Raw genomic sequence first — 27,660 nt, forward strand, 5'->3', positions numbered from 1 at the left:
TAGTTCTACTGATTTCGGAGAGAGAGCAAGAGAAACTGAGACTAAACCCTTAGTTCTCCCAGGGGGATCTGTGGCCTTGATCCAGCTGTGCACCTTTTTTGAGCAAAAAGCAGCAATTGTGCAAAACATCTGTTCAGCAGCGAAGGGTCAGCAAAGGAAACTGAATGCAAACTGCAGCCCCATTCCTTTTTCCAGAACAGCTTTTTGATGCTACTAGAGCAAAGTTCTCTTGGTAGCTGGCTCTGGGTACAGTTTGCATGTGAAGTGGCTCTCACAAGTGTATGGAGCATCAAAATGCTGACCTTTGTCCGTTTACTTGCTTCTGCACTACATTGTATGCAAGGGGGAAGGGGAGGTTCCTGAAATATGAACTGGTTCTGTGTTTGATTAAACCAAATGCTAAACAAGATAAACTGCTTGAGATCTGTGGTTGAATCTTCCATCTCTGTAATTTTCTCTTGAGAGGCAGTCACTGTGGGGAGGGAGTTGGGGGTGTTAGTGTATGAGAAAAAGAAGTGGGGGAGAATCGGTTTTGGATGGCAGGGCTTGGGAGGGGAGGTTAACTTCTTACAAAACAGAGATGCCCAAGCTGCCCATTTTCCCCACTGAGGAAGGCACGCCCACCTACAGTTTAAAAAGAAAATCCTAAAATGCAGCAAATCCAGTTGTTGATCTCCAGTGGCTCATTGGGTTTGGGTCCCGATGCACACAAAACTGGGCTGCATTGTGTAATGACCCTATCTAAAGCCTACAGAAAATGACGGCGTTGTTCAGAAGTGTGATGGTTAGAAAATGGTTATTAAGTCCTTCCCTTCTGTTGCATTTGCCAGAAGTCTAAAGGGGGCGAATAATACCAACTGCTCATTTAATGCCGTGTGCATCCATGTTTCCTCTTCCCACCCACCCACCCAGCCCTTCTGCCTATCTAGTCAAGAGTTCCTTTGACAATCTGAGAGAGTGCTACTCCCTACAGCACTCGCTTAAATTTTTAACAGATGGCCTGTAATAAGTAAATTGAAAAGTGCAAATAAGGTTAAAACAATTTTTCGTTATTGAATATCATTAACTTCAAGGCTGCCCACTTTAAAATGCTAATTAAGCCTCACTTTCCCTTTCGCGGGGTCCTGGTGAAGACAAATGGCTGTGGAGTAAATTAATCTTGTTTGCAAAGGACCGGCCCAGGAGAAAAATCTGATGAATAGATCTTCATCCCCACCCCCCAAGGTTATGCAAAGCATTTTTGAAATTTTCCACAGCGTGCAGCAGCTCCTGCTAATTAATTTCTTTCCCAAAACTATAAAGAGGGTCAACAAGAGCGTTGCAGACTGAGGCACACGGGTTAAACAGCAAAATGAACCCCTCGCCCGCCCCTTGCTCTTGAACGACGTCAGGACCAGGAATTACATTGCCAGCTAGCGCAATCTAAAGGCAAGTCTCCCTTGGATGGCCTTCAGGAGATTCGCTGTCCAAGGACCAGGCTACGACTTCATTTCAAGAAACCTGGCTCCAGTTCAGGGCTGGTCTCTCTATGGTCACAAAGGAGGGGAAACACTTTGATAAAGGCACCTGACTGAACTGAAGAAGATCCCCATGTTCATCTAAGGGAGGGGATTTGGGGAACGCCTTTTGGGCTGAGGGCCACATTTCCCTGGTGGAAAGCTCTTGACACCTGCATTTCAATAACGGGCAGGGACAGACGCACACATAGTCACAAACCCTCAGCAGAGGGAGATGGGCACCCACAATCATTCATGTGCATTGGAAACAGAGGTGCATTTAATCCTGGGTGACTCCGATCATGTTTAACCTTCCGCATTCTGCATGGACGCTTTTCTTATGAAGTTGGATATGCAACACCTTTGCTGTGTCCCCAGAAGAATGTAAATGATGTTAATACACAGCTGAAGTGGAAGCTATGCATTGCAGCCATTTAAAACCTTCAAAATGCTGTTGTATTCTGCTAACTTGGTGTGCACATGTGCATGGTTCGCTTTTTGCATATTTGCAAGGAACACCAGTCTGCCTCTCTGCTGAGACATTCCCCGCTCTGCTTGTATTTTCCGGCAGCAGATCCTCTTGCAGAGGACAGAACTGGGCTTGCATGCTTTGAAAAGCATCAAATCCTTCTCCCCTCTCAACTGATATCCACTGGGACAGAAGTCCAGGGGTGTTGTGGCCCTTGGTCTGCAAAAGGTTCCCCAGGTCTACTTTATGGTCTGTTGGGAAACTTACAGCCTCATGTGTCCATGGAGTCCATTTCAAAGCAAGTCACCCCTGGTTGGGTCTGAAAAAAATCTAAGCCAGTAAGAATGTTCACTGGGTCAATAGCGAAAGAGGCACTTTCTGCAAGGATGCTGTATTGATCTGTGTAAACTCAATTATGTTTCTAAAGGAAAGAACTGTAAGCAAAAGGAATGAAGCATCCAGATCTCCTAAGCCAACAGACATTCTCTGGGCCAAACTAGGCAGAAGGTGTGGGAAATCTGTTAATAGGATCCCAATGGTTTGTGTTTGTTTTGTCTTAGCTCAAAGAAGCACCAGGAGGTGGGAGTGTGACTTAGATTGGAGACATGGTTTGGGCAGCAAGAGGTTGAATACCTTTGCCATAGGTCATCCTCCCAAGCCAAATCGAATTCCCCACCACTGAATGGTACCTCTGTGTTGTGGGATGTAACATCACTGAAGCAGTCAAATACAACATTTCCTGTTTGCCCAGAGTGGATACAAAGGGGAATGTTGCTCCAGCCAGGAGGACTTCCTGTCACACCTGGTCTGGAGCATCCTCCCCCCACATGTGACCAGGTAGATGGGCGTGACCCTGGCAGACCCTATAAAAGGGCTGGTCACGGAGCCATCTTCCCTTTTTTCGCCTTATCCCATCTTGATGCCTTTTGCTGTGTGCTGGCTCTCAGCCAGCAGCACATGGGATCATCCCTCACAAAGGATGAACTCACACTTTTCTCTGTGACTGCAACTACAAGTTAAAACCTGCCTTCAGGACCATACAGTGAACTGAATGTAAGTAAACCTTATCATTACTTTTAAAAGAAGACTGTTGTGTCATTATTGTTTTTAAGAGGGAACTAAAGGGGATTTAGGGACGTGGGTGGCGCTGTGGGTTAAACCACAGAGCCTAGGACTTGCCAATTAGAAGGTCGGCGGTTCGAATCCCCGCGACGGGGTGAGCTCCCGTTGCTCGGTTCCTGCTCCTGCCAACCTAGCAGTTCAAGTGCAAGTAGATAAATAGGTACCGCTCTGGCGGGAAGGTAAACAGCATTTCCGTGCACTGCTCTGGTTCACCAGAAGCAGCTTAGTCATGCTAGCCACATGACCCGGAAGCTGTACCCTCGGCCAATAAAGCGAGATGAGCGCCGCAACCCCAGAGTCGGTCACGACTGGACCTAATGGTCAGGGGTCCCTTTATCTTTAAAGGGGATTTACCATGAACAATCTAATCTGGACAAGCCAGATTGGACTGCTTAACTCAAATGGTTCAAACGGATCTATCCACTAGCTTACTGCTATGTACAAGGGAATGTGCTTTGCTACTAGCTCACTAGCGTGAGTGAGGTAGGATAATATTTAATCAATATATCCTCTTCTACTATCCACAACATTCCCACAAATGTTAATCAGGAAAAACTCAACGGAGGGAGGGATTACTGCCCCCTCCCTCTTTACCAGGGGGAGCCAGATGTTGTTGGACTCGGTGTACGGCAGCAGTGAAAAAGGTGAATCATTAGGAAAGGGATTGAAAATAAAATTCCCACCACTATGATCTATGGTGTCAATTGTGCTCGCCTCACCTCAAAAAGGATTCAGAAGAGCTCAAAAAGGTTCAGAAGAGGGCTACCAAATTGATAAAGCAGCTGGAGCAATTCTCCCATGAGGAAAGGTTGCAATTTTCAGGGCTCTTTAGAGGGAAAGTGAGTAAGAGGAGACATGAAAGAGCTGTATAAAATTATGCATGGAGTGAAGAGAGTGGAAAGAAGAAGAGCTTTGCTCCGTCTCTCATAAGACTAGCCAGGTTGATGGGAGTTGCAGTCCAACAGTTCTCAGGTGGTGACAGGCTCCCAACTCGTGGACCAGAAACAACTGAAGCACAAAACCACAGCAGTATTAATGCCCGAATGCCTGGGAGAATAATGACGGCATCAAAAAGATGACCCTGCTGGTACCCTGGCAACAGCACTCCACAAATCGGGGGCTTGCTTTGAAAAAGCCTGCTCTAGATTTAAGTATAGCGCAGGTGCATCAAGCAAGAGCCCTCAAGATATTATAGGCTATAATTCCAGTTAGTCCCAGCCAGCATATTCAATGGTCAGGGATGCACAACATTGGCTACCTCTGGGTCAGAGGAATCGAACATCGCCTTAGGTTGTCAGATGCTTAGGTGGAAAGGCAATTGCATAATGCTTATACAGAAAAGAATAGTGCAATGGTACAGGCAATGATCCTTATTGTGAGATGTCACAATTTCCCCCAATAGCAGGCTGAATTTCGGATCGCACAGATGAAGTATACAAGAATACATGTTGCTCCTCCACATGATCATACACCAGCCTTTCTCAGCCTGTGGGTCCCCAGATGTTGTTGGACTACAACTCCCATCACCCCTAGCTAGCAAGGCCAGAGCTCAGGGATGATGGGAGTTGTAGTCCAACAACATCTGGGGACCCACAGGTTGAGAACCGCTGCAATACATGGAATCTGTAGCAAAGAGGCATAGGCTTTTGAGCCATGGAAGCACAGCTACCTTCTTGAAGGAATCTCACCTGGCCAAGCTGCAGAATGGGGGCTTGCGGGCACAATCTGGGTGTCTAGAAGAGTCCCAACTAAATCAAGGAGCAAAGCATGATTGACGGAACGCCGTGCAGAGACAGAGATCAAAGGGAGTGGGGGTGAAATGCATGCCACCCTCAACGAATGCCCATTGTAAACTGCTGTCATCCTGTGCTATATACAGGCTTAGTAAGGTGCCACCTGGCCAGTGAAAAATATACTGTACCCAGATTATGACCAGATGCTTTTTGACATCCTATGCGTATTCCTCCTGTCCACTGCTGGCCTCGAGCCTAACCCTTAAGAGTAATGGCTTGCAGTGGCGTTGCTTTTTAAGCACCTCCTATATTCGCCACACACATCCACAGACATAAGCACACACCAAAAATAGTTAAACTGAAGAGGATTCAGCAGAGATCAAATTAGGTGTTGTTGGATCAATGGTGTCTTTTAAAGCACGAACACTGGGGTCGGTAGCTTCAGTTTGTCAGCACTTTGAAAGCAAATCCCTTCAGAAAGCGCCAACTGGTTTGTTTCCATTTCCATGATAAAAGGGCTTTAGGCAGCAAAGAAAATAATTTTTCATTGTGTCAAGCTTATTGGAGAATCAATAAACGTTTTGCAGATGGATTAGAGGTAGGTCCCAGGGACCATCGTGATGTTAAAGGGAACGGCTGCAGCTGTAGGCTGTCTAAGTCAACGCTTTGTATTCAAGATCCAGAAAACTAGAACTAGGAGAAAGGAGAGGCGAAGCGTGCGATTGAAAGGATGTTAACAGGCAGAAAACATATTCAAGAACCGCCACGTGAGTTGAAAGCTTTTTCAGAGATCCAAGGGAGAGTCTAGTTTCACGAATCCCACCTCCACACAATACTCCAGATACACTTATGTTTTTGTCCAAATTCTCAGAGAGTGGAAGTTTCACATTTTCATAGTAAGGTTGAGAAAAGACTAGGCAGAAGTATAGGAGGGGTGCTGCCAGATGGAGCAGTAGACATTTCCAGGCTAGAAAGATCTTTGGTTTGACTCTTAATAGAAAGAAGCTCCTAATAGCTTAGTAAATGACCCACAGCTCAGTGGCAGAGTACACGCATTGCATGCGTAAGTTCCAGGGTCAATTCCTAGCATTGCCAATTAAAAGGAACTCCAGTGAGGAGGCTGCAAGAGAATCCTGTCTCAGACCCAAGAGCCAAGATCCTGTTGGATTACAATTCCTATCATCTCTCCCAATGCATTCTATTTGGGGAAATTGCTTGCAAAAATATGTATGTTGGCGGGGAAATTGCATAAAAATATGTGCATATTAGAAGGATGCACAAAAACGCTGGAAAATATTTGTGAGGATTTTAAAAAATATTCCAAGCCTTTAAAAAACAAAACATTTATTCGAAAGTTACAGTACATTTTCAATCAATATATCCCCTCCACAGACACCTCTGTGATGATGGTGGTATGGAAATATCCTGTTCTTCTTCCATAAAAGAGAAAAAGGGTGACCAGATCATGTCAAAGGTAAAGGTACTGATGCGAAAATGTGACAAGCTAGACTTAAGGTTGGAAAAAAACTGGGAGAAACCTGAATTGATATCCCTAGTTAGCTTAGGGCTGTCACATGTCTGGATTTTCCTGCTTTAGGGCAACCCTAAGTTAGCAGGCCATATGAATTGGACACCAGGAACTGCCCTGTGCCTCATAGCTCAACACTAATTACCTGTCTCTTCACATAAGGTTTGTTTGTTTGTTTACTTATTTCTTTAGGGGATGGAAGATGCCTCACCTGGGTTTCGAGATGATTTCTAAATATTAAAACACGCACTCACATATGCCTCGCTTTCCTTTCCTTTTTTTAAGTATTCACAAAGAACGATGAGAAAACCTAGATGCTATGTAAGTCAAAGAGGGGGACGTCTGTCCATTCCTAGTGCTGGGTTAGATGAACCGATCATTTGGCGGAGTTAAATGTTGCCTTGCCTGATACGGATCTCTTGCAGTAACCCCGCACTCACCCTACCCCAAAACTGTAAGGCGATACATTTGAAAAAATGCTGCATAAGAAAAGTCTGAAGGATCCTTCCTCACTGAAGCATCATATATAAGTTTATGATAGGAAGGCAGGAACCTCTACCATAAAAGCTGTGCAACTATTGCAGTTTATTAGCTTTCCAATGAAACAAGCAAAGCTAAAGGTGTTCTTCCTTGAAAGGAAAGAGAAAGGCCATTTAGCACCAGTCTTTAGGAGAGGGGCAGAGTTGGCTCTTTAAGTTTTTGTGGGGCAAGTTCATGCCTCACCTCTCTACATTCCTTTGAAGCAGAGACGTCTCAGCTGGGAAACACATGCCAGCGAGGGAATGGTGGAGTGTCCTTTAATCCAGAATGTCCTCTTTCTCCAGAAATAAGCATCCCTTCTGTTATGTACTGAAGTTCTCACCCTGGGCCAGCAGGGGGATACTGTAGATAGTTATGCAAATGAAGGATCGAAAGTGACGTTCAGTGATTGGATAGTTTTAGAAAATGGCAACAGTTACATTGTTCTGGAGCTCTATATAAGCAGGCTGACTGAGCTCCTCAGCCAGTTCTGTTCCAGCTTACAAATAAAGAGCTGCTTTGGAAGAATCACTGTGTCGTCTGCTATGTCTACCCACAACTTAACACCTTCTCCATTCCTGAGCTGGCCTCTAACCTTGGCCCAGCTCCCAAGACTCATATTCTGGTTCCTGCTATGAATTCTGCATCAGAAATAACCAAATACTGCACATGGAACAAATGGTGCAAATCAAATTTATTGTTTGCATTTATTTTGCATATGCAATTCAAATTTTCAAAGAATTTAAGTAATTTCTCCTTTTTTATTTGTGTTGGAAAAGGGGATATAGAATGGAAAGACTACATGAAGCTGTGCAGGACTTTACAACCCAGCATCGTAACCCGGGAAACGTCTACCGAGCTCCAAGCTGGTTAATGAGGGTATAGCTACAATACAGGGTTACTTTAGCCCACAGAATTGAATTCTTTGAAAAGGACGTGTGAATACAAAAATCTCCAGTGATCTCTTACAAAAATTAAATCGGATTTCCAGGTTCTTTTTGGGTAAAAACATGGTAACTAACTGGTAGAGTAAGCCATCCGTTTTCATTTAGCACTGCCCAAATGTTTGTCCGAAGCTACAAACTTTGAAAAAAAGTGCAGGTATTCTCAGAGTCCCAGACTTCAGGCTTTCAAGGTGAAGCAGCAGGCTGGCTTTTGCTTTTCCTGTTTAAAGAAGGTTTTTATACTGATTTTTTTGGTTCTCTCATATGATGTTCCTTTGGCCTAATCAGTAACTGCTGCTCAAGTTCCTTATATCGTTTAAGCAAAGGCTGGTAAACCTAAAACAAAAGAGAAAGATTACATTTTAAAGGGAGCCATTAAAAATATTTTAGTCTTTTAGCCTCATAACCAAAGAAATCAATATAGTACAAAAGTCCAGGGCTCTTTATGTGCAACTACTATTCTTTGAGTAACCTGTGTATTCACACACCCAGGCTCTGTGGTAAAAGGTAGTGAAACTGAGGTAAACAGTGGCAATGAGAGATTAAATTCTAGGCCTTACTGGCAAATTTAATACGAGCAAATGACCAGGTCCGGATGATATCCACATGAGACTTTCTTAAGCAACTCAAATGCGAAATTGATGAGCTTCTAACAAAAATATGTAACTTGACAGCCGCCATACCTGAGGACTGGAAAGTGGCTAATACAACATCAGTTTTTAGAAGGGGATCCAGGAAATTACAGGCCATTTAGTTTAAAATCTTTTCAAAGGAAAACTGCTGGAAAGCATGGTTAAAGAAAAAGAAAATTGCCAAGCATGTAGAAGAAGTAGTCTTGCAAGGCTTAAGTCTTCTCTACCTTCCTCACCAAAGGTTCTCGTGTAAACTTAGAAATCATGAGAAGGATTTCTTAGCTGCCCCTTTACCATGAGATCCCTGGGTGGGTTATGGCTGGCAGCTGAGGAAGGAGGCGGAATGTCCTCCATCATCATCTTCAAACAGAAATTCAAAAGTGAGAGTAATTTATGTTTTTGCCAGATGATGCTGGAGGACACACCTAACATGTGGGATAAATCAGAGCAGGAAGTCCCTAGGCTCCACTCTACTGCTGCAGAATCTTTTGCAGAACCATCCTAACAGACGCTGTGTCACAGGAAGAAAACACGCAGAGTTCGAATTGCTTTGTGGATGCTCAAAGGAGCTGCTTCACATATGTCCAGGACTGAAGCCGGGCCTCTCATTAGCTGCAAAGTCCCCAAGGTGGTCGGTTGCTCAGTGCCTCCGAGTCAATGATACACACAGGAAATGGAAACTAAAACAATAAATAGAGAGCTCCTCCAAAGGAGAGCCAAAATAAAATAAAATATGAGATTTTTAAAACTCCAAAACCCAGTGTAGCTAATATTGCAGGTCTCTTCTCACATCTAGCGTATGTCATTTTTATTCCTGAGAAGATAAAGGGCCGGATTGGGGAAGGGGGGAAGGACAAAACTACTGCCTGTGGACAGTGGGAGGAAAAACAGGAGTTTATCTCTGGATAAACAAAGGGTTTCTCCCAAGCACCACTTTACATGAATGAAACCCACATCACGAGGTCTGAAAACCCTCCTTTCTAAAGTTATCACAAGTAGTAAAACAATCCAGTAAGTTGGCAGCGTCAGGGAACAGGCTCTTAAACTGGTGTTTAAGAAGGTAAACTGACGAATAGAAGGGCTTGGAGGCTTCTCCTCCTCTTAATAAGCCAATATAGAAAGAAGCATCTTCTTCTCCTTGATTCTATTAAAAAAAACAGGCTCAGAACTCTCCAGAGGGAATATATGTCAAAGAAAGGAATAAAGAACATTTATCTAGTATTTAAAGCATACACTTCATTTAATATCGAACTGCCAAGTTCCAGACAGGAAAAAAACCCCCCAGAGAATAGCACCTGAGCTTTTATCTACTACCATGTGCAGGCCTTAGTCAAGTTACACATATTCTACAGAAAAACTAAGGTCCACTGAAGGTGTGTATACCAGGAGTTCCTTAAGCCAATGAACTGAAAACCTTTATAAAAGAGAAGGAATAGTGCATTTTCGAAGGCTACAGCTGAAGCCTCGTGAAATTTGAATAAAAGTCATCTTTCAGTTTCATCTACCAGGCTACCTCAGACTCCTTTTCTAGGGGAACCCTTAAAATTCCTCATGGACTCCTGAGGCGATTATTTTATTTATCTGTTTTAAAGTGTAGCTATTTAGGAGAGCAAGCTGCCCTTTTAAGTGCTTCCACATATATGTATTACAAGGTCTTCTGGGTGAGTAGAGGGGACCTTTTGCAAACACATGAAAAAAGGCCTGAGGGAATTTGTATCTACTAATTTATTTGACTGTGTCCCTCTGGAAAAGCCAATGAACTTTTTTGTCCCTGCCCTTGGAAATGCTCCCCTGACCTTTCAGACCTTGGAGGGGAGAGTCAGCTTTCTAAACAATCTGATCCTCAAATTCCAGCACCTTCTGGGAAAAGAGGGCGAAACTCCTCAACTAGAGGACTGCTCTCACGTATCTGCCCAGATTGCCTAATTTTGCTGTCTGTTCTGAGGAGAAAAGTGTCTCATTTTCCACAGAAACAAACCTGGAACAACTTATTATTATTATTATTATTATTATTATTATTATTATTATTATTATTATTAATTTATTTATTTATTTATTTATTTCTAGACCACTATATATTTTTTAAGGGGGGGAAACTGACAGCAGTTTACAGCCTACACTAAAACATCAAACAAAACAATCCAGAATCAAACATTACCGATGAAAGTCAATACAAAGTATATCTTTGCATCATAATTAACAGGGAACAAAAAAACGTTATCTTAAAAAATTTCAAAACAGAACATGACGAAGAAGGTCAAGTACAGAATGCACATTTAAAACAGCATTTTAAGATTCCTCACCAAACATCTCACCCTTTATGTTTCTGAGGGGGGCGAGAACTGACACAGGTAGCCTTGAGATTGACAAGGTTTGAGGAAATCTCCTTGAAGATCAACAACCTGACGTATGTCTATCTGCAATGATAACATATCCATAGCTCCACTCCTTGACCTTAAACCCCTGGAATTTCAGGGCTGGGAAACATGGAGAAAAGATGCATTTTGCAACCTACAAAAACTTTTGCATCACGGTCCAAGGTAACCCAATCTCCCAAAAAACTGATTAGCAAGCAACCTTTTTCTCCAGCTGACAACTTTGTGGGCAAAGCGACCTAACATTAGCCATCACAGCAGAAACACAGGAAACTAGAGACTGATTTAAACTTATTTGGGAAAAGCCTACTGAGCCTTCCAAGCGTTATTACTGAAATGAGAGCTCAGGCTGCAAAATCTGCCTGGCCTTTGCCAAGCAGGCAGAGAAAACATCAGGTGTGAAAAGGCTGCCTTGAGAAACCACAGATTCCAACTCTGAAAACTCACAGCGGAAGCAGCCTAAGGTTTCTGCATAAGCCAGCGGATCAAGCACTGGGCTTCCCTTGTAATCTCAATTCTGAAGGAGGAAAAATATACGATCCCTGTGACCCATGTGTTTGGGGTGAATAATAAAAGTATCAGCTGGGTGTCTGGATTCAAAATGTGGGTTTTAACAGTCTCTCCAGAAGGGGAGAGCCCCCAGTAGCAGAGTCACAAAGTCAAGCAGCACAGGGAAGCGTTAGGAATGCAGGCTGTTAAGCCTTTTACCCCATTTAGTCTGCTTGCAAACAGCGTTCCTCTGTTTCTATTTACCCCTCTTGCAATGAACAGACCACATACTGTTAAGTACGTTTAAAATGCTTTACTTACTAAATCCAAGGGTCTGATTCATTGTCCCATACAGCAGCAAGGAGAACACAGCTAGATTACTCCTAGGTGCAAAATACACAATATAGTTTCCAACATGTGGTCTAAACCTGCAGCAAGTTGAGACACATCCACCCTGGGTGATTACATGGCGAGAAGAGGGAAGGAACAGGAAGAGGAGGTTTTAAGTGATTTCTCATAAAAGAAGAGGGGGTGTGACCCAGCTGAGTCTAGGAATCAAGCTCTATTGTCTTAACCCCTTCATGCGCCACCTAGGACTCATGTTTGACTGCAAGTTCAACTACAGGTTTGCATGGGTAGCCTCCGTCTACCAAGCTGTAATGTCTCAGCTGCAGGCCCTTTGCTATAAAATGGAAACTAACTGGCTGGGCTTTTGTAGGGACAGATGAGATGGATTGTAACGTATTCCATGCATTTAAAAAGGCTATAAAATGGCTCTTTAACAGCTACATTTTAATGATATACTCAGCCGGTTTCTATGGAGATTGTGGTGGTGGCCAGAAAAGGGTGCTTCACTTTAATATCATTCTACTGTGCATCAGCCACTTACTTCTGGGATAAATCTTAAAATCACAAAAGGATTTCTTGCTAACCACATGACCAGGGCTGAGCACAAGCAATTGGGGAACGTTTGGTGAAAAAGTATGTCTGTCATGTCAAAAGTAAGAGTTTCTGAAGCACATAGGCCTGGAGCTCCTTTCTCACCCACCTGGTCCTGCGATTTGTAAAACTGTTGTGGTCAGTTTGAGGGACACTGTGGTTTTAAAAAACAAACAACCCACCGCCCAGGTAGCCTGAATTCAACAGCAAGAAAAGCTGCAACCTGCGTAAATTATGCAAATAAAGTATATCCTCATAATTTCACACTGGTGGGGGTGGGCTTTGCTAGTTATGGGGAAAGGAGAGATGTCCATAGTCACTCTGCATAATTACATTAGAGGGCAGGCAAGAAAGAGATGCTCCTCCACCAACTGGTGGAAACCTTTCATTAGCATGGCATTCCCTTCTGGGGAACCTGCCAAGGGTTGCAGGCCAGTAGAGGGTGGAGTCAGGGGCAAAAGTGAGTGGAGCAACAAATTTTAGCTTTGCACAATACCCTAGTTTATATTCTCATTGCTGCCTGGGTGCCCATTGCTGCCTGGGTGACTTTGTCAGGGAACTGCCATCGGAGCTAAAGGTGGAGGCAAGGCTCCAAAGCAATGCTGGAGAAGGGCCCAGCAGGGAGAGAGGCAGCTCATCGGCTGGGAAGGAAATCAGCGTAACACCAGGGATAAAAGGGGGCTGATGGGGGAAGCGGCGAGGGGGCTCCAGGACTCCTCGCCGGAGACCAGCAGGGAGAGCACAGGTTCTCCGCTACCCACACCCACCCTGCACAGAAGACCTCCGCGCAGGGAGAGTAGGCGGAGACTTGGCGTCAAAGAACTTCTTTGCTGGAAGAGGTTCAAGAAACGCCCACTGACGGATTCTGCTAGCGACTGAAACAGCCACGAAGTGAAGGGCTGTCCAGACAGAAAAGGTTTAACCAGGCAACCTAGCCAGGAGTGGCGGCAACTTACGCACGAGCAACCCCTATAACCATTACAGACTTCAAAGAAACTCCGGCAGCACTGAGGATGAGCTGACATCAGAGTCATCAGGGGTTCACAAATTAGAGCTGCTTTGCTGAATATTACTGCTTTGCTCTTGTCTTCTCCCCATATGAGGGATGTTATCAGTGCTTTTTTTCTGAGGGTACTCAGGGGTACGCAGTACCGGCACATTTTTTCAAGAAGAAAAGCACCGGTTAAAAGTATGGCACTTCCTGTAACAACTTCATGGTGAGTACAGCACCTCTTTTTTCTAGAAGAAAAGCATTGCTGACATCCATCTCTCTTCTCCATTTGGGGCAAGCAAGGGGCAGTGTCAGAGCTCAAGGACACATTCCCTGTTATCCACAATTAGCAATAGTCCAAAGTTGGAAACAATCCCATTGAAATCTGGTTAAATAAGATTTGGGATGTGGCTCTATCTCACCACAGAAGGGTAATTAAAGGCAGTTCAAGGATAGACACTTTTGGTGAGACTTGGCTTCCTTTCTTTGCCTTTATAAATGGAAACAGAAGGTACTTTTATTCCACCCATAACACAATAATCTCTGTGGAGAGGCTACTTGAACTGATAATACATAAACATAGTGCTTCTGTGCTATGTACTGTGGATGGAACTTAATAAGAATGTACCACTGGACAAGTTGCTGTAGTTATATGCTGCTCTTATTGTTGTTTAGTCGTTTAGTCGTGTCCAACTCTTCGTGACCCCATGGACCAGAGCACGCCAGGCACTCCTGTCTTCCACTGCCTCCCGCAGTTTGGTCAAACACATGCTGGTAGCTTCGAGAACACTATCCAACCATCTTGTCCTCTGTCGTCCCCTTCTCCTTGTGCCCTCCATCTTTCCCAACATCAGGGTCTTTTCCAGGGAGTCTTCTCTTCTCTTCTCATGAGGTGGCCAAAGTATTGGAGCCTCAGCTTCAGGATCTGTCCTTCCAGTGAGCACTCAGGGCTGATTTCCTTAAGAATGGAGAGGTTTGATCTTCTTGCAGTCCATGGGACTCTCAAGAGTCTCCTCCAGCACCAGAATTCAAAAGCATCAATTCTTCGGTGATCAGCTTTCTTTATGGTCCAGCTCTCACTTCCATACACCACTACTGGGAAAACCATAGCTTTAACTATATGGACCTTTGTTGGCAAGGTGATGTCTCTGCTTTTAAAGATGCTGTCTAGGCTGTTCTTATATTTAAATGGAAAACAAGAAAAATGAGTGGGGAGAAAGGACACATTCCAGTCAGGCAAAAACACGGGTGGGGGGGGGGAGAGGACCAGTGAGTGGTGTGGCCTGGGGAGAATTTCAAGGGCTCCATTCAATCCTTGGGCCTGAAGTTCCCCACTCTTCATCTAGTCCTAGACCAAGTGCCACCTGGTTCATCCCCCTCCTAGCCTTGTCTCCACCAGTGCCCATTTCTCCACCTGGCTATTATGTGAGTTTCATGTGAATTATGGAACAAATAGACATGATAGAAAAGGAATAAGGGATGAGGAGGGAAGAGAACAACCAACAGATTTGTTGGTTGTCCTCTTCCCTCCTCATCACTCTTTCCTTTCCTTTCATGTCTATTTGTTTCGAAGCCATTATGGCAAGAACCCATCCAGTCTAGTTTCTGTACAGTGCTAATGAGCATCTTGGTGTAACTAAACATGCACACCCAAGCAAGGTGGGGGGTTTATTTCCTGTCCTCAAGGATAGAGAAAAGTTTAGAGGTAGACTCATGTGGAACTTGAGCCTCAGAGGATTGAGGGTGCTTGGCAAAAAAAGGGGGGGGAGAAGATAAGGGTTGCAAACCTCTGGCCTGAACCAGGAAAGGAATTACTGCTGCATCTTCATAGCACATCAGCAGCATCTTGTTTTCCTTGAATATATATGTTGGAGCAAGTAAACTACCGAACAAGCACTTATGGCTGTATTAGGGGCATCAATATGTCAGGCAAAAATAGCTCTTTTATTTACTGAAATATCTATAGTCAAGCCTCACTAATTCTCACTTTGATTATCTGCAACCCTGATAAAGCCTGCTTGCTTTGTGCCAGCTGAGATTTAATAGCACGGCCCTGTATTGGCTGAAAGCGGCTGTGCTACTGAGATAGCAAGCGGCGTATTCCTTTCCCAGCGTGAAGAATATTATTATTGTTTTTACAAATTAAAAGAGAGAGGGAAAAGAAACCATACTACCTTTATATACAGGCGTGTTCCAGAGCATAGTGGTGAACACATTGCTCTAAATTAAAAGTGTCAAAAGAAACGAACGGCTACATTTAAGGCTACAGTGCTTTTGACTGTTTTATTGGACTTGAATGCTTAACTTGCTAATTTGCAAAATTCCAGCATCTGCTGCAATGGGTCTCCCAGCCATTAGCATGAATAACTGATGTTTGGCTGTTGTTTTATACCCATGTGAACGTGGAGGGAAAATTAAACCGATCCTTCTTTCTTTGTTTCTATTAATTTTCTGTGAAATTCACCTCCTTGGGCCTCTCTGTTACTGTAAATATGGGATATAAAATAAAGAAACTTTTGCAACCCATCTTGGACTCTTAAAATGCAGCACACTGTCTGAAGAAGAGGCTGTGTAATTTGAAAGCTGGCTTTCTTCCTTCTGGAATCATTCCCATTAAACAATCAAGGCTGGTTAGGGTTGCCAGAATTGCTGCAGCCTGATCTGAAGAAATCTTGGTTGATTAATTTCATGGGTTTTTAACCAATTGACTCCTTATCAATTAAATCTGCATATAAGCTCATGTGGATGAAAGAAATGGCATACTTTGTGTCTACATGAAATCCGCACTTGTTGCAGGGGCACCATCTGAGAAAAGGTATCCCCTCTCATGTGTGGAGAGAAGAAAGAATGCCTCTTTCAAAATGGCGCCAGCTATTGTCATGGCTCCAAAGACAGGAGTGCCTGGCGTGCTCTGGTCCATGGGGTCACGAAGAGTCGGACACGACTAAACGACTAAACAACAACAACAAAATTGTCATGGCTCCAGCCTTGAGCTCAGATGAGGAGGAGCCAGTCAAGGCTGGGGATGCTGTAGCATCAGGTGAAGAACTGAGCCAGGCTCCTAGGCCTCACAGATGCTGCCCTCAATACAGACTCATCTGCCCAGTGGCACCAGCAGGGTACAAGGCAGGAGCCTCAGAAAGGCAAAGAGGTGCTCATCTTCATGTTGGGAATCTGACGTGAGATACCCAAACAGCAGAGGTTGCCCCCAGTTCTAGCCACCACGTAGGGTCCAAAATACTTTATCGCCTTAGAAGATTAGGTTTCAGAAATTGTTCCTGATGTTGATCTGTGCATACAGCTTGTAAAAGTAAAGAATCCCTGGATGGTTAAGTCCAGTCAAAGGTGACTATGGGGTATGGGGCTCATCTCGCTTCAGCCTGAGGGAGCCAGTGTCCACACACAGCTTTCCAGGTCATGTGGCCAGCATGACTAAACTACTTCTGACACAACAGAACACTGTGATGGAAAACAGGGCGCACGGAAACACCATTTCCCTTCCCGCCACAGCGGTACCTGTTTATCTACTTGCACTGGCATGCTTCCGAATGGCTATGTTAGCAGGAGCTGGGACAGAGCAACGGGACCTCACCCCATCGCGGGGATTTGAATCACTGACCATCTGATCAGCAAGCCCAAGAGGCTCAGTGATTTAGACCACAGCGCTACCTGCATCCCTATACAACTTGTAGGATTTTTCAGATACAGATATATCCAAACAGTGAGTATCTCTGTTGCTCCGTCTTCAAGACATAACACAGATTTTTGACTCTGTTCTCAAGATTCACTGACTACTGAGCTGACATGCCTTAATCACTTATATAGTCAGCCCTGGGCCGTTACCATAGCAACTGGCTTGGCTGACCTTGCACCTGTGGCTTATCTCATCCATGGGACGATTGGTGCCCATGAAGGAAATTAACCCTTTGCTCCATGTCCAGTTCCTCCAGCACTTCAGACCAGTGAACAGGCCCTTTAAGAGCCACAGTCTTCAGGCCCAAGGAGGCGCTGGAGCCTGGGAAGGATGGGCTGAGGGTAGAGACTTCTAAGCCTCAATTCTTCACCAGCTCACTTGGAGCTCTCCGTGGTGCTGCAGCCACTGGTCCACTTTAACTCTGTGGGTACCTGATACAGACAGCCACCTGCAGTTTGCAGCAAGTGGGGGAATTCTTGCAGGTCTCGCTAAGGAACACAATGTGTTCTCAGAAAATTGTTCGCATAACGAGTCAATCATTTCCAATGATTTCTATGGTTGAAATTTCTAATGCGTTCCTGACCATGTAATTTTGACAGGGGGAAACCCTCTGAAATCTTGCAAAAGACAAACAAGGTAGGAAATAAAGCTCTCCACTAGAGGTTCCTCATCATCTTGGGAAAAAGTGACAAGTGGGGAGCCACAGGGTTCTGTCCTGTTCAACATCTTTATAAAAGACTTGGATGAAGAAATTGAGGGGAAGCTCCTTCCTTAGAGGTTTATAAGTAGAGGTTAGATGGTCATTTCTCATGTAGGATTTAGTTGAGATTCCTGCACCACAGGGGGTTACCCTTGGGATCCCTTCCAACTCTACAATTCTATGATTCTATTCCCCCCCCCCCATTATTTTTGGTAAAATGGCTGCCGTGGACCAGCAAAACACAAAGAAGTAAGGTTTGTTTAAGACTGCTTATTTGTTTACAATACTACACACAGGTCTGGCTGTTTGGATATCTGAATCTGCAGTGCGCATAGCAAAGCTTGGGTACTAATCTCTTGTGTTTTGATAACTGACTTTTCAAACAGCAAGTGTTTGGATAGTGGGACTTGCATGTAAGTACAATAATTATACTTATTATACTTTACCTTACCTTACTGTTTTATCTTTTTTGTAAACGGCTTTGAGGTTGTTGTTTTTTACAATCAAGCGATGCATAAATTTTATGAAATAATAAATAAAATTAAGTGGATTACATACAATGTTGCATACCAATTATTTCTTTTTAAGACTCTTGCATGGTTAACTGGAGTTGCTCTTTCAATCAGTCAAAATGTTTTTAATCCAATTAATCTAACCAAACAAACAAACAACCAACGAGATGTTATACCCTAGTTGCCAAGTTTCAACTCACAGAGCCCACTTGTACCTTGACCAGTATCTGTGCGGTGAGAGAAGTTGCCTGGACAGTTTAATCCCAAGTCATTACATCAATTGCAGGAAACCCAAATCTCATGGTACCTTTAAAGACTTAACAAATGTATCATGGCATAAGCTTTGCCCACGAAAGACAAGCAGGGTCTTCTCTGTGTTGGCATCTCTTGTATGGAATGCCTTTCCTTCTGAAGTATGAATGGTCCTGACTTTGTTTGCTTTTCAGCACCAGCTGCTAACTTCTCTTTGCCCGGGGTTTTGCAAGAGTTTAATGTGACGACACTGTGTGCATTCTTAAATGGTATGCTTCTCTTAATCTTTATAGTTTATCTGATTCTGTTGTGTTATGAACTGGACTTTTATGTTTTTGAGGATTTTAAATGCAATCCACCTTGGGGTTGTTAATCAATGAAGGGTGTGGCTAGAAATACAGGAATAAAAATTCATGACAATAAAATCAAAGGTTAATAATCCGAACCCTTACCTACCCGCGGCAGATGAAAATGTGACGCCTAATTCCTTCGCATTTCAGGTAGCTGCATTCTATTGACCTTATTTTGGAAATCTCCTCCTAAGAGATTTCTGGAGTATATAGCCTTAGGCAATTAAATGGATTTATTTTTTGTAATTGATGTCCAAAGGAAATAAAGAACACTCAACGATGCGTTAAAAAGGACCCTTAGGAACATAAATTCCCTCGTCGTTACAGCAGCAAAATCTAATGCATCACAAGGAGTGATATTTTACAAAAAGTAATTATACAGGCCACCCTGAGAAGCCTGATCTTGCTGCGTGTAGCGATGCACTCAGCAGACTTCTGCATACGTGGCAGCTACCAGTGGGTAAATTAGTTCCGCTTGCTACCTGTCCTTAACTGCATCTGAAGCAAGTGGGAGATACATTACAAGTCTCCACTGTGGCTCCCCAGTGCATAGAGGGAGCAGGCAGTTTTCTCCATCAAGCGGTTGGGATCTGAAGGAGGAATAGGAATGGATAGATCTGTGAATTTCAGTTTTTCTCCACTTTCCATTCATGGGGATTTATTAATTTATTGGTTCAGGAAGACAAATTAGGTAGATCTGCACACCAAACGAATATCCTCACCCCCGCACCCCATAATGTGGAAGTAAGCTATCACTTCATGGAGCAAGATATTAGGAATGGGAGGTTAAGTTGAATGCACATCTGAGTGAAGATGCTGTCTCTGCTTTGCTTTCAGTGGGATACACATCCAGGCTCATCTCATTGGGGAAATTTTGGGGTTCAGTACCCAATATATCCTGTGGGTTCTTCCAGGATGGCCAATAAGATCCAGACTCCAACTGTCCGTTAACCAGGATGTTTATTTGGGAATTGCAAGGCCAAGGCAACACAACCTCCAACAGCATGCAGTTGAGGGGTGACACACCAAATATGAAAAAAAGCACATGGAAGCAAAGGGGCAGTTATGCCCATACAGTGGTACCTCAGGTTACATATGCTTCAGGTTACAGACTCCGCTAACCCAGAAATAGTGCTTCAGGTTAAGAACTTTGCTTCAAGATAAGAACAGAATTCGTGCTCTGGCAGCGCGGTGGCAGCAGGAGGCTCCATTAGCTAAAGTGGTGCTTCAGGTTAAGAACAGTTTCAGGTTAAGTATGGACCTCCGGAACGAATAAAGTACTTAACCCGAGGTACCACTGTATATGCCAGTACTTCCTTCTACTAGCTTCCACTGGTTTAATCACAAGGAACTGTCCTTAACAGTTTTAGCAAAAACTCCTGTACACATGTCCTTCTGTCCTTCTTTCATGGTTCTCTTAAAAAACACAACCTTCACATTCCAACCTTCGCTTGCTTAGCCTTGCTCTCACACATTTCAGTTTTCAGTTTTATTACTTCTGTGACAATCCAAATGCACATTCCACCGAAAACAAAGCAGCATGGACAAACCAAGGCGTCACTTCACAGACATTTGGGTTATGTATGCAGCCCCTGAACTAGTAACTGATGATACCCATGGAAGTTTGGTTCCACGTAAGGGGCTGGATCAGGGCATGGATGTGTGGAGGATGAAAGAGAAAAGCAAACAAAGACAGTTTTCCTCTCTTTGCCCTGACCCTCAATGAGATTTCAGCTACTTGCATTCACTGCAAAAGAAAAATAAAGGCCTGCGAAGCAGCAACCAAAAGCAATAAAATCCACAAACCACCATAAAACAAAATAATAATCCATAAGAAATCAATACCAACAGGCAGTGATTGTTTTAAAACAGCAAGTCCACCTAGAGCAAAGGTTCTCTCAAGCTATTTGCCCAGTTCTGCGAGTGACCTCAGCAAGGGAATTGACATAGGACTCAGTTATATTACTAAGGGACGCAGGTGGCGCTGTGGGTTAAAGCCTCAGCGCCTAGGACTTGCCGATCGAAAGGTCGGCGGTTCGAATCCCTGCGGCGGGGTGCGCTCCCGCTGCTCGGTCCCAGCGCCTGCCAACCTAGCAGTTCGAAAGCACCTCCAGGTGCAAGTAGATAAATAGGGACCGCTTACCAGCGGGAAGGTAAACGGCGTTTCCGTGTGCGGCTCTGGCTCGCCAGAGCAGCAATGTCACGCTGGCCACGTGACCCGGAAGTGTCTCCGGACAGCGCTGGCCCCTGGCCTCTTAAGTGAGATGGGCGCACAACCCCAGAGTCTGTCAAGACTGGCCCGTACGGGCAGGGGTACCTTTACCTTTATATTACTAAAGAAAAATAATTTTAAATGCGTTATAACACTATGACACCAGATGACGCTGTAGAGTTCCGTTTTTCACCAACGCGATTTCCCATTATGAGGTTTACAACACATTTTCCTGAAACATTTTTTTTGATGTGTCTAGAACCTTGGTTCCCAAACAGCTCCGTTGTCGTACATTTCAGTTCCCAAACGCTGAAAACCCAGAAGTAAATGCTTCCGTTTTTGAATGTTTTTCGGAACCCAAACATGCAGCACAGCTTCTGCTGAGTGCAAGAAGCTCTTGCAACCAGTGGGAAGCCGCGCCTCGGTTTTCGGACGTTTCAGATTTCGGATTTTGTTCGAGAACTGAGGTACCACTGTATTAACGTGACATTTCACCCAACAAATGGAACCACCCCACATACTGTGAAACCTCATTCAGCTGGTAATAAGCTCATTAGATGGAAGCCTTTCTCACTCTGATGGCTCCTCCTCCTTGGACATGGCTGAAAGTCCCTCAAGGAAGCAAAACCAACATTTGAAGGAAGCTTCAAATGAAGGTAAATTCACTCAACACGGTTGTGTGCCATACGGTTCTCTTTCCTTAAGTTAAACAAAGGGACAAAGGGGTGTCCCAAATGCACACTGCACAGCTGGGTGGATTGCTTCAGGGATGTATAATCTAGGGCAACCTTTTCCAAACCTGGTATCCCAGGTGGTTTAGACTACAATTCCCATCAGTCCCAGCCAGCACAGGCTGATGGGAGTTGTAGTTCAAAACATGCGGAGGAAACTAGGTTGGCCAAGGCTGGTCTAGGGGCTGAAGCGCTGCCAATCACAGGAGTCAGCGTCACAGCCCTCTGTTCCGTTCTGCACATTTGAAAGGCTGCAAGCACATGCATGTATTTTGGGTACCACATGGTCTCAGCATCAGGCTAGGAGTATACAGTATATAAGAGAAGGTAATCACAAACATTTTTTATTAACAACTTCCATGCATATGCACAAAAACAGCGAGAGGCCTTGAAGCAAGTGTCACGTGCCTTAACATTGTTAGGCCGTTTTGCAGGGCATGTGGCTTGTAAAAACACCAGCGCTGTGATTATCTTCCGAGATAATCGTACTCCATTCTTGTGCCTTTTGGCTTAATTAACCAACAAGCCAAGCATCTCCGGTTTTAATAGATTGCTAAACTAGTGCTGCATTTTAATGCCGTAATAATGGATTCTTACTGTCTGTTAGCATATACTTAGTGTTATAAAATCTTCCCAGTTATTTCAGTCATGCCTACTGCTTCGGATTAATCTTCCTTTTCTAAAAGAAATGTTTTCAAATCTTCTCTTCTACCTCTTCTCCTTTTTATTATCAAATGAGGGTTGGGGGAGAAGCCTCAATAGGTTTACTGAAACAAGACACAAAGAACTTGATGGGCTCAGCTGGTCATTCAAATCCACCCTGGATGGATAATGAGCAAAAATTAATTACCATTAGATGGCTCTTTTAACAGCCTATTCATTTGTCCACTGATTTGAAGACAGAATCAGTTGCTCCAGGCCAGCTTTCCAACACCGCAACATCATCATGATAAATGAGGGCATTTGCCAAGCGTCCAGACCGCAAAGACAGACACCTCCATGTTATTAGATGAATCTCCTGTTTTGTTAAAGTCTACATGGCTGGCTTTGTTCGATGTCTAGATTGCCCAATATGGCACCCAGGGGAGCCACAGCACCCTCAGCCAAAACCCTTGGCACCCACCAAGGCCCCTGCTCTCTCTCTCTCTCTCTTGGGTTGGTTGGGGGAGGGATGCCTGTCTTTTTACAGGGGGTGTACGCTTTTTTGTTGGGTTTTCTTTGCTTTTAGAGGGTAGCTGTTTTGTTTGGAATGGTTGTCTGAGCATTGCTAGTTTTTACTCTGTGAAATGGGTACTTTGTGGTATCCAAAACAGTTTCTTACATTTCCAAATATGCCCACGGGCCCCAAAAGGCTGAAAGCCTCTGTTCCTATGCCAACAATGGTTCCTCAACCTGGCTCCCAGTTTGCTTGGAGACACAATTCAGTGTGCTGGTTTAACCTACTAAGCTCTGAGTCAGCCTTCCCCCACCAGAGGTTGCTAGACTGCAACTCCCATTATCCCTGACTATTGGCCATGCTGCCTAAGGCTCCTGGGAGTTGTAGTCCAACAATATCTGATGGCCACCAGATTGAGGAATGCTGTTTCAAACTGTCTGCGAACCAGGTACTTACCACTTTCTCCTGTGTGAACCTGTTCATCTTCTGCTATCATTTTCTAAGGTATTCCTTTGTTTGGCAATTAAACAGGTGAATACCAGGAAATAAGACTTTTTGGGGGGACACCCGTATTTTTCACCACCCAAGAACCAGAAGCCAACTCCAAGGCTAATATTGAGCGAATTGTAGCATAAACACTAAAGCAAAATCTGAGCAACGGGCCTCAAGCCTCAGTTACAAAACAAGAACTGCAGCATAAACTAGCACTGTAATAAAATAAGTTTAATGGAAAAAGAACTCTCACTTCTCTCTCTCTCTCTCCTCTCCCTTGCCTTCCTTCTACCATATAATTTTAAATAGAATCTAGATGCTGTAAAAATAATCATAAAATGAAAACACATGCCCTCTTTACAATCTAAATTATTATTATTATTATTAGCATTCACATTTTTATCCTTCTCTTTAGCCTCTGATTGGGAAAGGGTAGGAAGGAAGCAAGCTCATGCATTAATTCTTAGTTACAGAGATCTAGTAGTGAACAGCAGGGATGGAAAAATTTGGAGAGAAGCCAAAAGTTACTGGTATTTCAACAGAGGCAATGGGAGACCCTGCAGACCATTCTCTCTCTCTCTCTCTCTCTCTCTCTCTCTCTCTCTCTCTCTCACACACACACACACACACACACTTAGATGGCTCACTAGATGGACTTGAAACCAGAATCAACTCGAAAACTTCACACATGAGAGCACACTGACACTACCCAAGAATTATTAATCCATTTCCCTTTTGAAAACCCAGAACATAACCAGCCCACACAACCCCACTTGCATTGTTTCCTATTCAGTGGCTCAGTGGAACATGACTTGCAAATCTGTCAGGAGGTACAAGAAGCAAGGTTTTCCGTGCAATGAGGCATAGCGTCGCCGTCTCCAAGAAGGGATACAGGGCAGCGTGCTTCAGTTTCGTTGCACTCACTCCTATTATTAAAATGTAGGTGGGGGGCAACGCAACAGAGCATTCGTAAAATTAGTCTTGATATCTACTCATGGGTGTAATTGTTTTCTCTTTCTCTTTTGCTCCAGGATTGTCTAATACCTGTGTTGTCATTTATTTGTTTTTGCTAACGCTGGGGATTTTAAAAAGCAGTCTGTGAGCTGGTTTGGCAATTGAAAAGAGGCAAGGCAGCTTCACTGGGCGAACAGCACAATGCTAGCCTACATTTCTTGGAGCAACTTCAGTGCTGAAATAAACCTTGGGTGTATATTTACATTTGATGTATGCGAATGTCTGGGTCCACAATGTCTTCAAGACATCACCCATCTATATATTGGCTTTATGTGAAACAACTTGGTGTGAAGAGAGCTTGTCACACATGGATGTTCATCATTTGATGTCTGTAGTATCGGGCGGTGACTTACTGTACTTTTTGCTCTATAAGACTCAATTTTTCGATCCTAAAAAGTAAGGGGAAATGTGTGTGCATCTTATGGAGTGAATGCAGGCTGCACAGCTATCCCAGAAGCCAGAACAGCAAGAGGGATTGCTGCTTTCACTGTGCAGCAATCCCTCTTGCTGTTCTGGCTTCTGAGATTCAGATTTTTTTCCCCTTGTTTTCCTCCTCCAAAAACTGGTTGCGTCTTGTGGTCTGGTGCATCTTATAGAGCGAAAAATACGGTATACAGTGGTACTTTGGGTTACATACGCTTCAGGTTACATACGCTTCAGGTTACATACACTTCAGGTTACAGACTCCGCTAACCCAGAAATAGTGCTTCAGGTTAAGAACTTTGCTTCAGGATGAGAACAGAAATTGTGCTCCGGCAGCGTAGCAGGAGGCCCCATTAGCTAAAGTGGTGCCTCAGGTTAAGAACGGTTTCAGGTTAAGAACGGACCTCCGGAATGAATTAAGTACTTAACCTGAGGTACCACTGTATGTGTGATTGAGGTACCAGACTGGTGTGTGCCAACAGCCGCTAGACAGACACCAAGTACTTAGAGCAGACAAAGCAGGCTGCATGCAGGGATGTATCCTGAAAGTGAAGAGTGGCTTCTTTCTAGTTGCTAAGACTATAGGAGTCCAGCAGACCTTGGATAGCAGGCCATGTTATAGGACTGGCAATTTGGAGTTCTGATGCACAGGACAAAGAGGATTGAGCTCTCTGGTGCTGGCACCCCAATGTGAATGGCTTGCCCTCCTCTATTTTGACAAGCGATCTTGGTGCTGCTGAAGGAAAAAACGGGAATCCATGCCTCAGCCGAGTTCAAGGCTTCAAACCAGGAGCCCATATCTGCACAACAGAAAGCACTTCCCCATCCATTCCAAAGGCAACACTTTTCAATGGAGTCAGCTTGCTCATTCAACAGCATTGAGTAATCATGCATCTGTGAATGTGCGTAGGGAGACGCATACTTAATCCCCTGCAAAGGGTTTTGTTTGTGCGCATGCCCATCCACGTGTGTGTGGCTTTTTTAAAACTGTTGCTTGCATTTCTTGACATGGCAAAGATACAAATTTCATAGCCTCCAAAAAAAGAAAACGTAGGGTTGTGATCCAGACAACTTCACATGAGGTTAGGCAGGTTGCTTTGCAGCGAATTCCCCAGGAAGACAGCGCTTAACCTCAGGTTGACTTTGAAGTTTATAAAAAGAACCATCACTTAAGTGAAAGCTGCTAAACTCGACAGAATGAAATCAGATGGACAGAGAGAAGCAGCCCTGTTAAAAACAGAACCAAACTGACTCATCAGATTATGAACTTCTCCTGCACTTTTCATGCTAGCACACTATATTACTGACAGGCCCTCTGGCTTTTGTGGTTTTGCAGCCATGAAGCTCACACAGGAAGCCATGCTGTCAACAAGCAGAATTGTATAGATTTCTAAAATGGGAAGGGAGGTGTTGGGGGGCCAGGGAGAATGCATTTTTAGTAAGATCTGGTCTGAGGACATCAAGGCCCCCCAAACCCACAGGAAAAAAACAGGAAAAGGAGAAAACTACATGCTATGAGAAAGCATGGGTCTGTACCAAGAATGGCAATTCTGCACCTCTCTGTAATGCATAGTACAACTTACCCTGTGTCCTGTGCATTTATCTGCCCCCTAAATCCACATTATTGGCTACTTCTGGCAGGGAAGAGCTCAGCATAATGAGCTTAGGACACAGAGTAAGTTGCTCTATACATTATACAGGGGTGAATCTGCCAGCAGCAAACCCGTGTTGGTTTGTTTTCAATGCTTAGTTTCTTACTTAAATTAAGATCTGCCTCTGGGATGGTAAGACCATGATGTATGTAGGGCCAATTGCTCCATCCCTGCTTCTCTATGGCACAAGTCGTCAATGCCTGGCATTGGTTGCTGCTCAAAAAATGGACATGCTCCGTTTAGTGCCAGAAATACCTATCTGACTGCAAGGGGATTGGAGGATTGGGCTGCGTTGGAAAACAGAGAGATCACATCAGTTCCAGTGCCTTTCCTCATTCCTTTTAAAGCCAACACTCCCACAAAGAGTCTTTTGGCACTTTAGGATTAACAGATTCAGATTCTGCATGGCAAATGCATGACTCTGTTATTGTGTGTGTTTTACTCACACCCATGTAGTTCATTTGTGACCTGAAAGAGAAAGTGGACTATCTCCTGCAAAACTCACCACACAGGCTACCATGCCAGTGTCTCTTTAAAAGTGTCAAAGTGTCTCTTTCTGTGCAGTAAACACATGATGTGTTTACTGCACAGAAAGGCAGGTCAAGAGAAATGGCTCCAAAGCGTAGGGGCTGCAATCGTGGGAATTTGTCCAGCCATGCTAGGGTTGGATCGCTGGTTCCCATCAGCAGCAAGCTACTCTCTGCCAGTGACTTGTAACATGCTTGGCATAATTACTTTTGTTGTTGTCGCTAATACTTGCTGCTACAGTGCATGTTAAAATTCTCAGGAGGAGGTGGCTAGCCCCCCAAGGGCTTAATTTACAGCTCCAAACCCTTGACATCTCTACACTCATGGCTAATCCCATCTAAGACGCCTTCCACCAATGGTAACATGGTGCTGGTTTACTAATGCAACACAGCAAGTTGGTCATCCCAACATCAAGGTAGTTCAATGCACAACAGGGAACTACAGAGGCATATGTGGCCATAAAGCTTTACCATAACAGGAACCCAATATCCCCGAGAAGTTTATGCAGAATCTTCAGTGAAAATCAGTAGCAGTGGGCAAGTTTAGTTAAAAAAACTGCTTACCCAGTACAACCAATCCTCCCTTCTTCTGAAATGCACAACCATAGGAGACGGTTAGGTTTGAGCTCTACTGAATTCACACAGTCCAACAGGCACCTAAATCCTTTGTAATGTGCAGAGGTTCATCTCCATTCAGTTTTATCCAGA

The 27,660-nt window shown here is 44.1% G+C and overlaps 1 protein-coding gene across 8 annotated transcripts in view; it reads right to left on the minus strand.

Annotated features, from left to right (window-relative positions):
* Positions 1-7,544: 7,544 nt before the first annotated feature.
* Positions 7,545-27,660, minus strand: part of XYLB (xylulokinase) — a 116,672-nt gene continuing 96,556 nt past the window's right edge. For 4 of the 8 annotated variants that reach the window (XM_083704189.1, XM_083704186.1, XM_083704190.1 and 1 more), the window contains one exon: positions 7,545-8,147. In XM_083704189.1, the coding sequence (XP_083560315.1) occupies positions 8,049-8,147 (99 nt within the window). In that variant the 3' untranslated portion in view covers positions 7,545-8,048. Of the gene's footprint in view, positions 8,148-8,174; positions 8,804-21,478; positions 21,602-27,660 lie in introns of those variants that run through there. The other 4 variants (XM_083704188.1, XM_083704187.1, XM_083704183.1 and 1 more) reach the window with 4 other exon arrangements.

This window comes from Podarcis gaigeae (assembly GCF_964106915.1).
Source record: "Podarcis gaigeae genome assembly, chromosome: 12".
Classification (NCBI taxonomy): Eukaryota; Metazoa; Chordata; class Lepidosauria; order Squamata; family Lacertidae; genus Podarcis; species Podarcis gaigeae.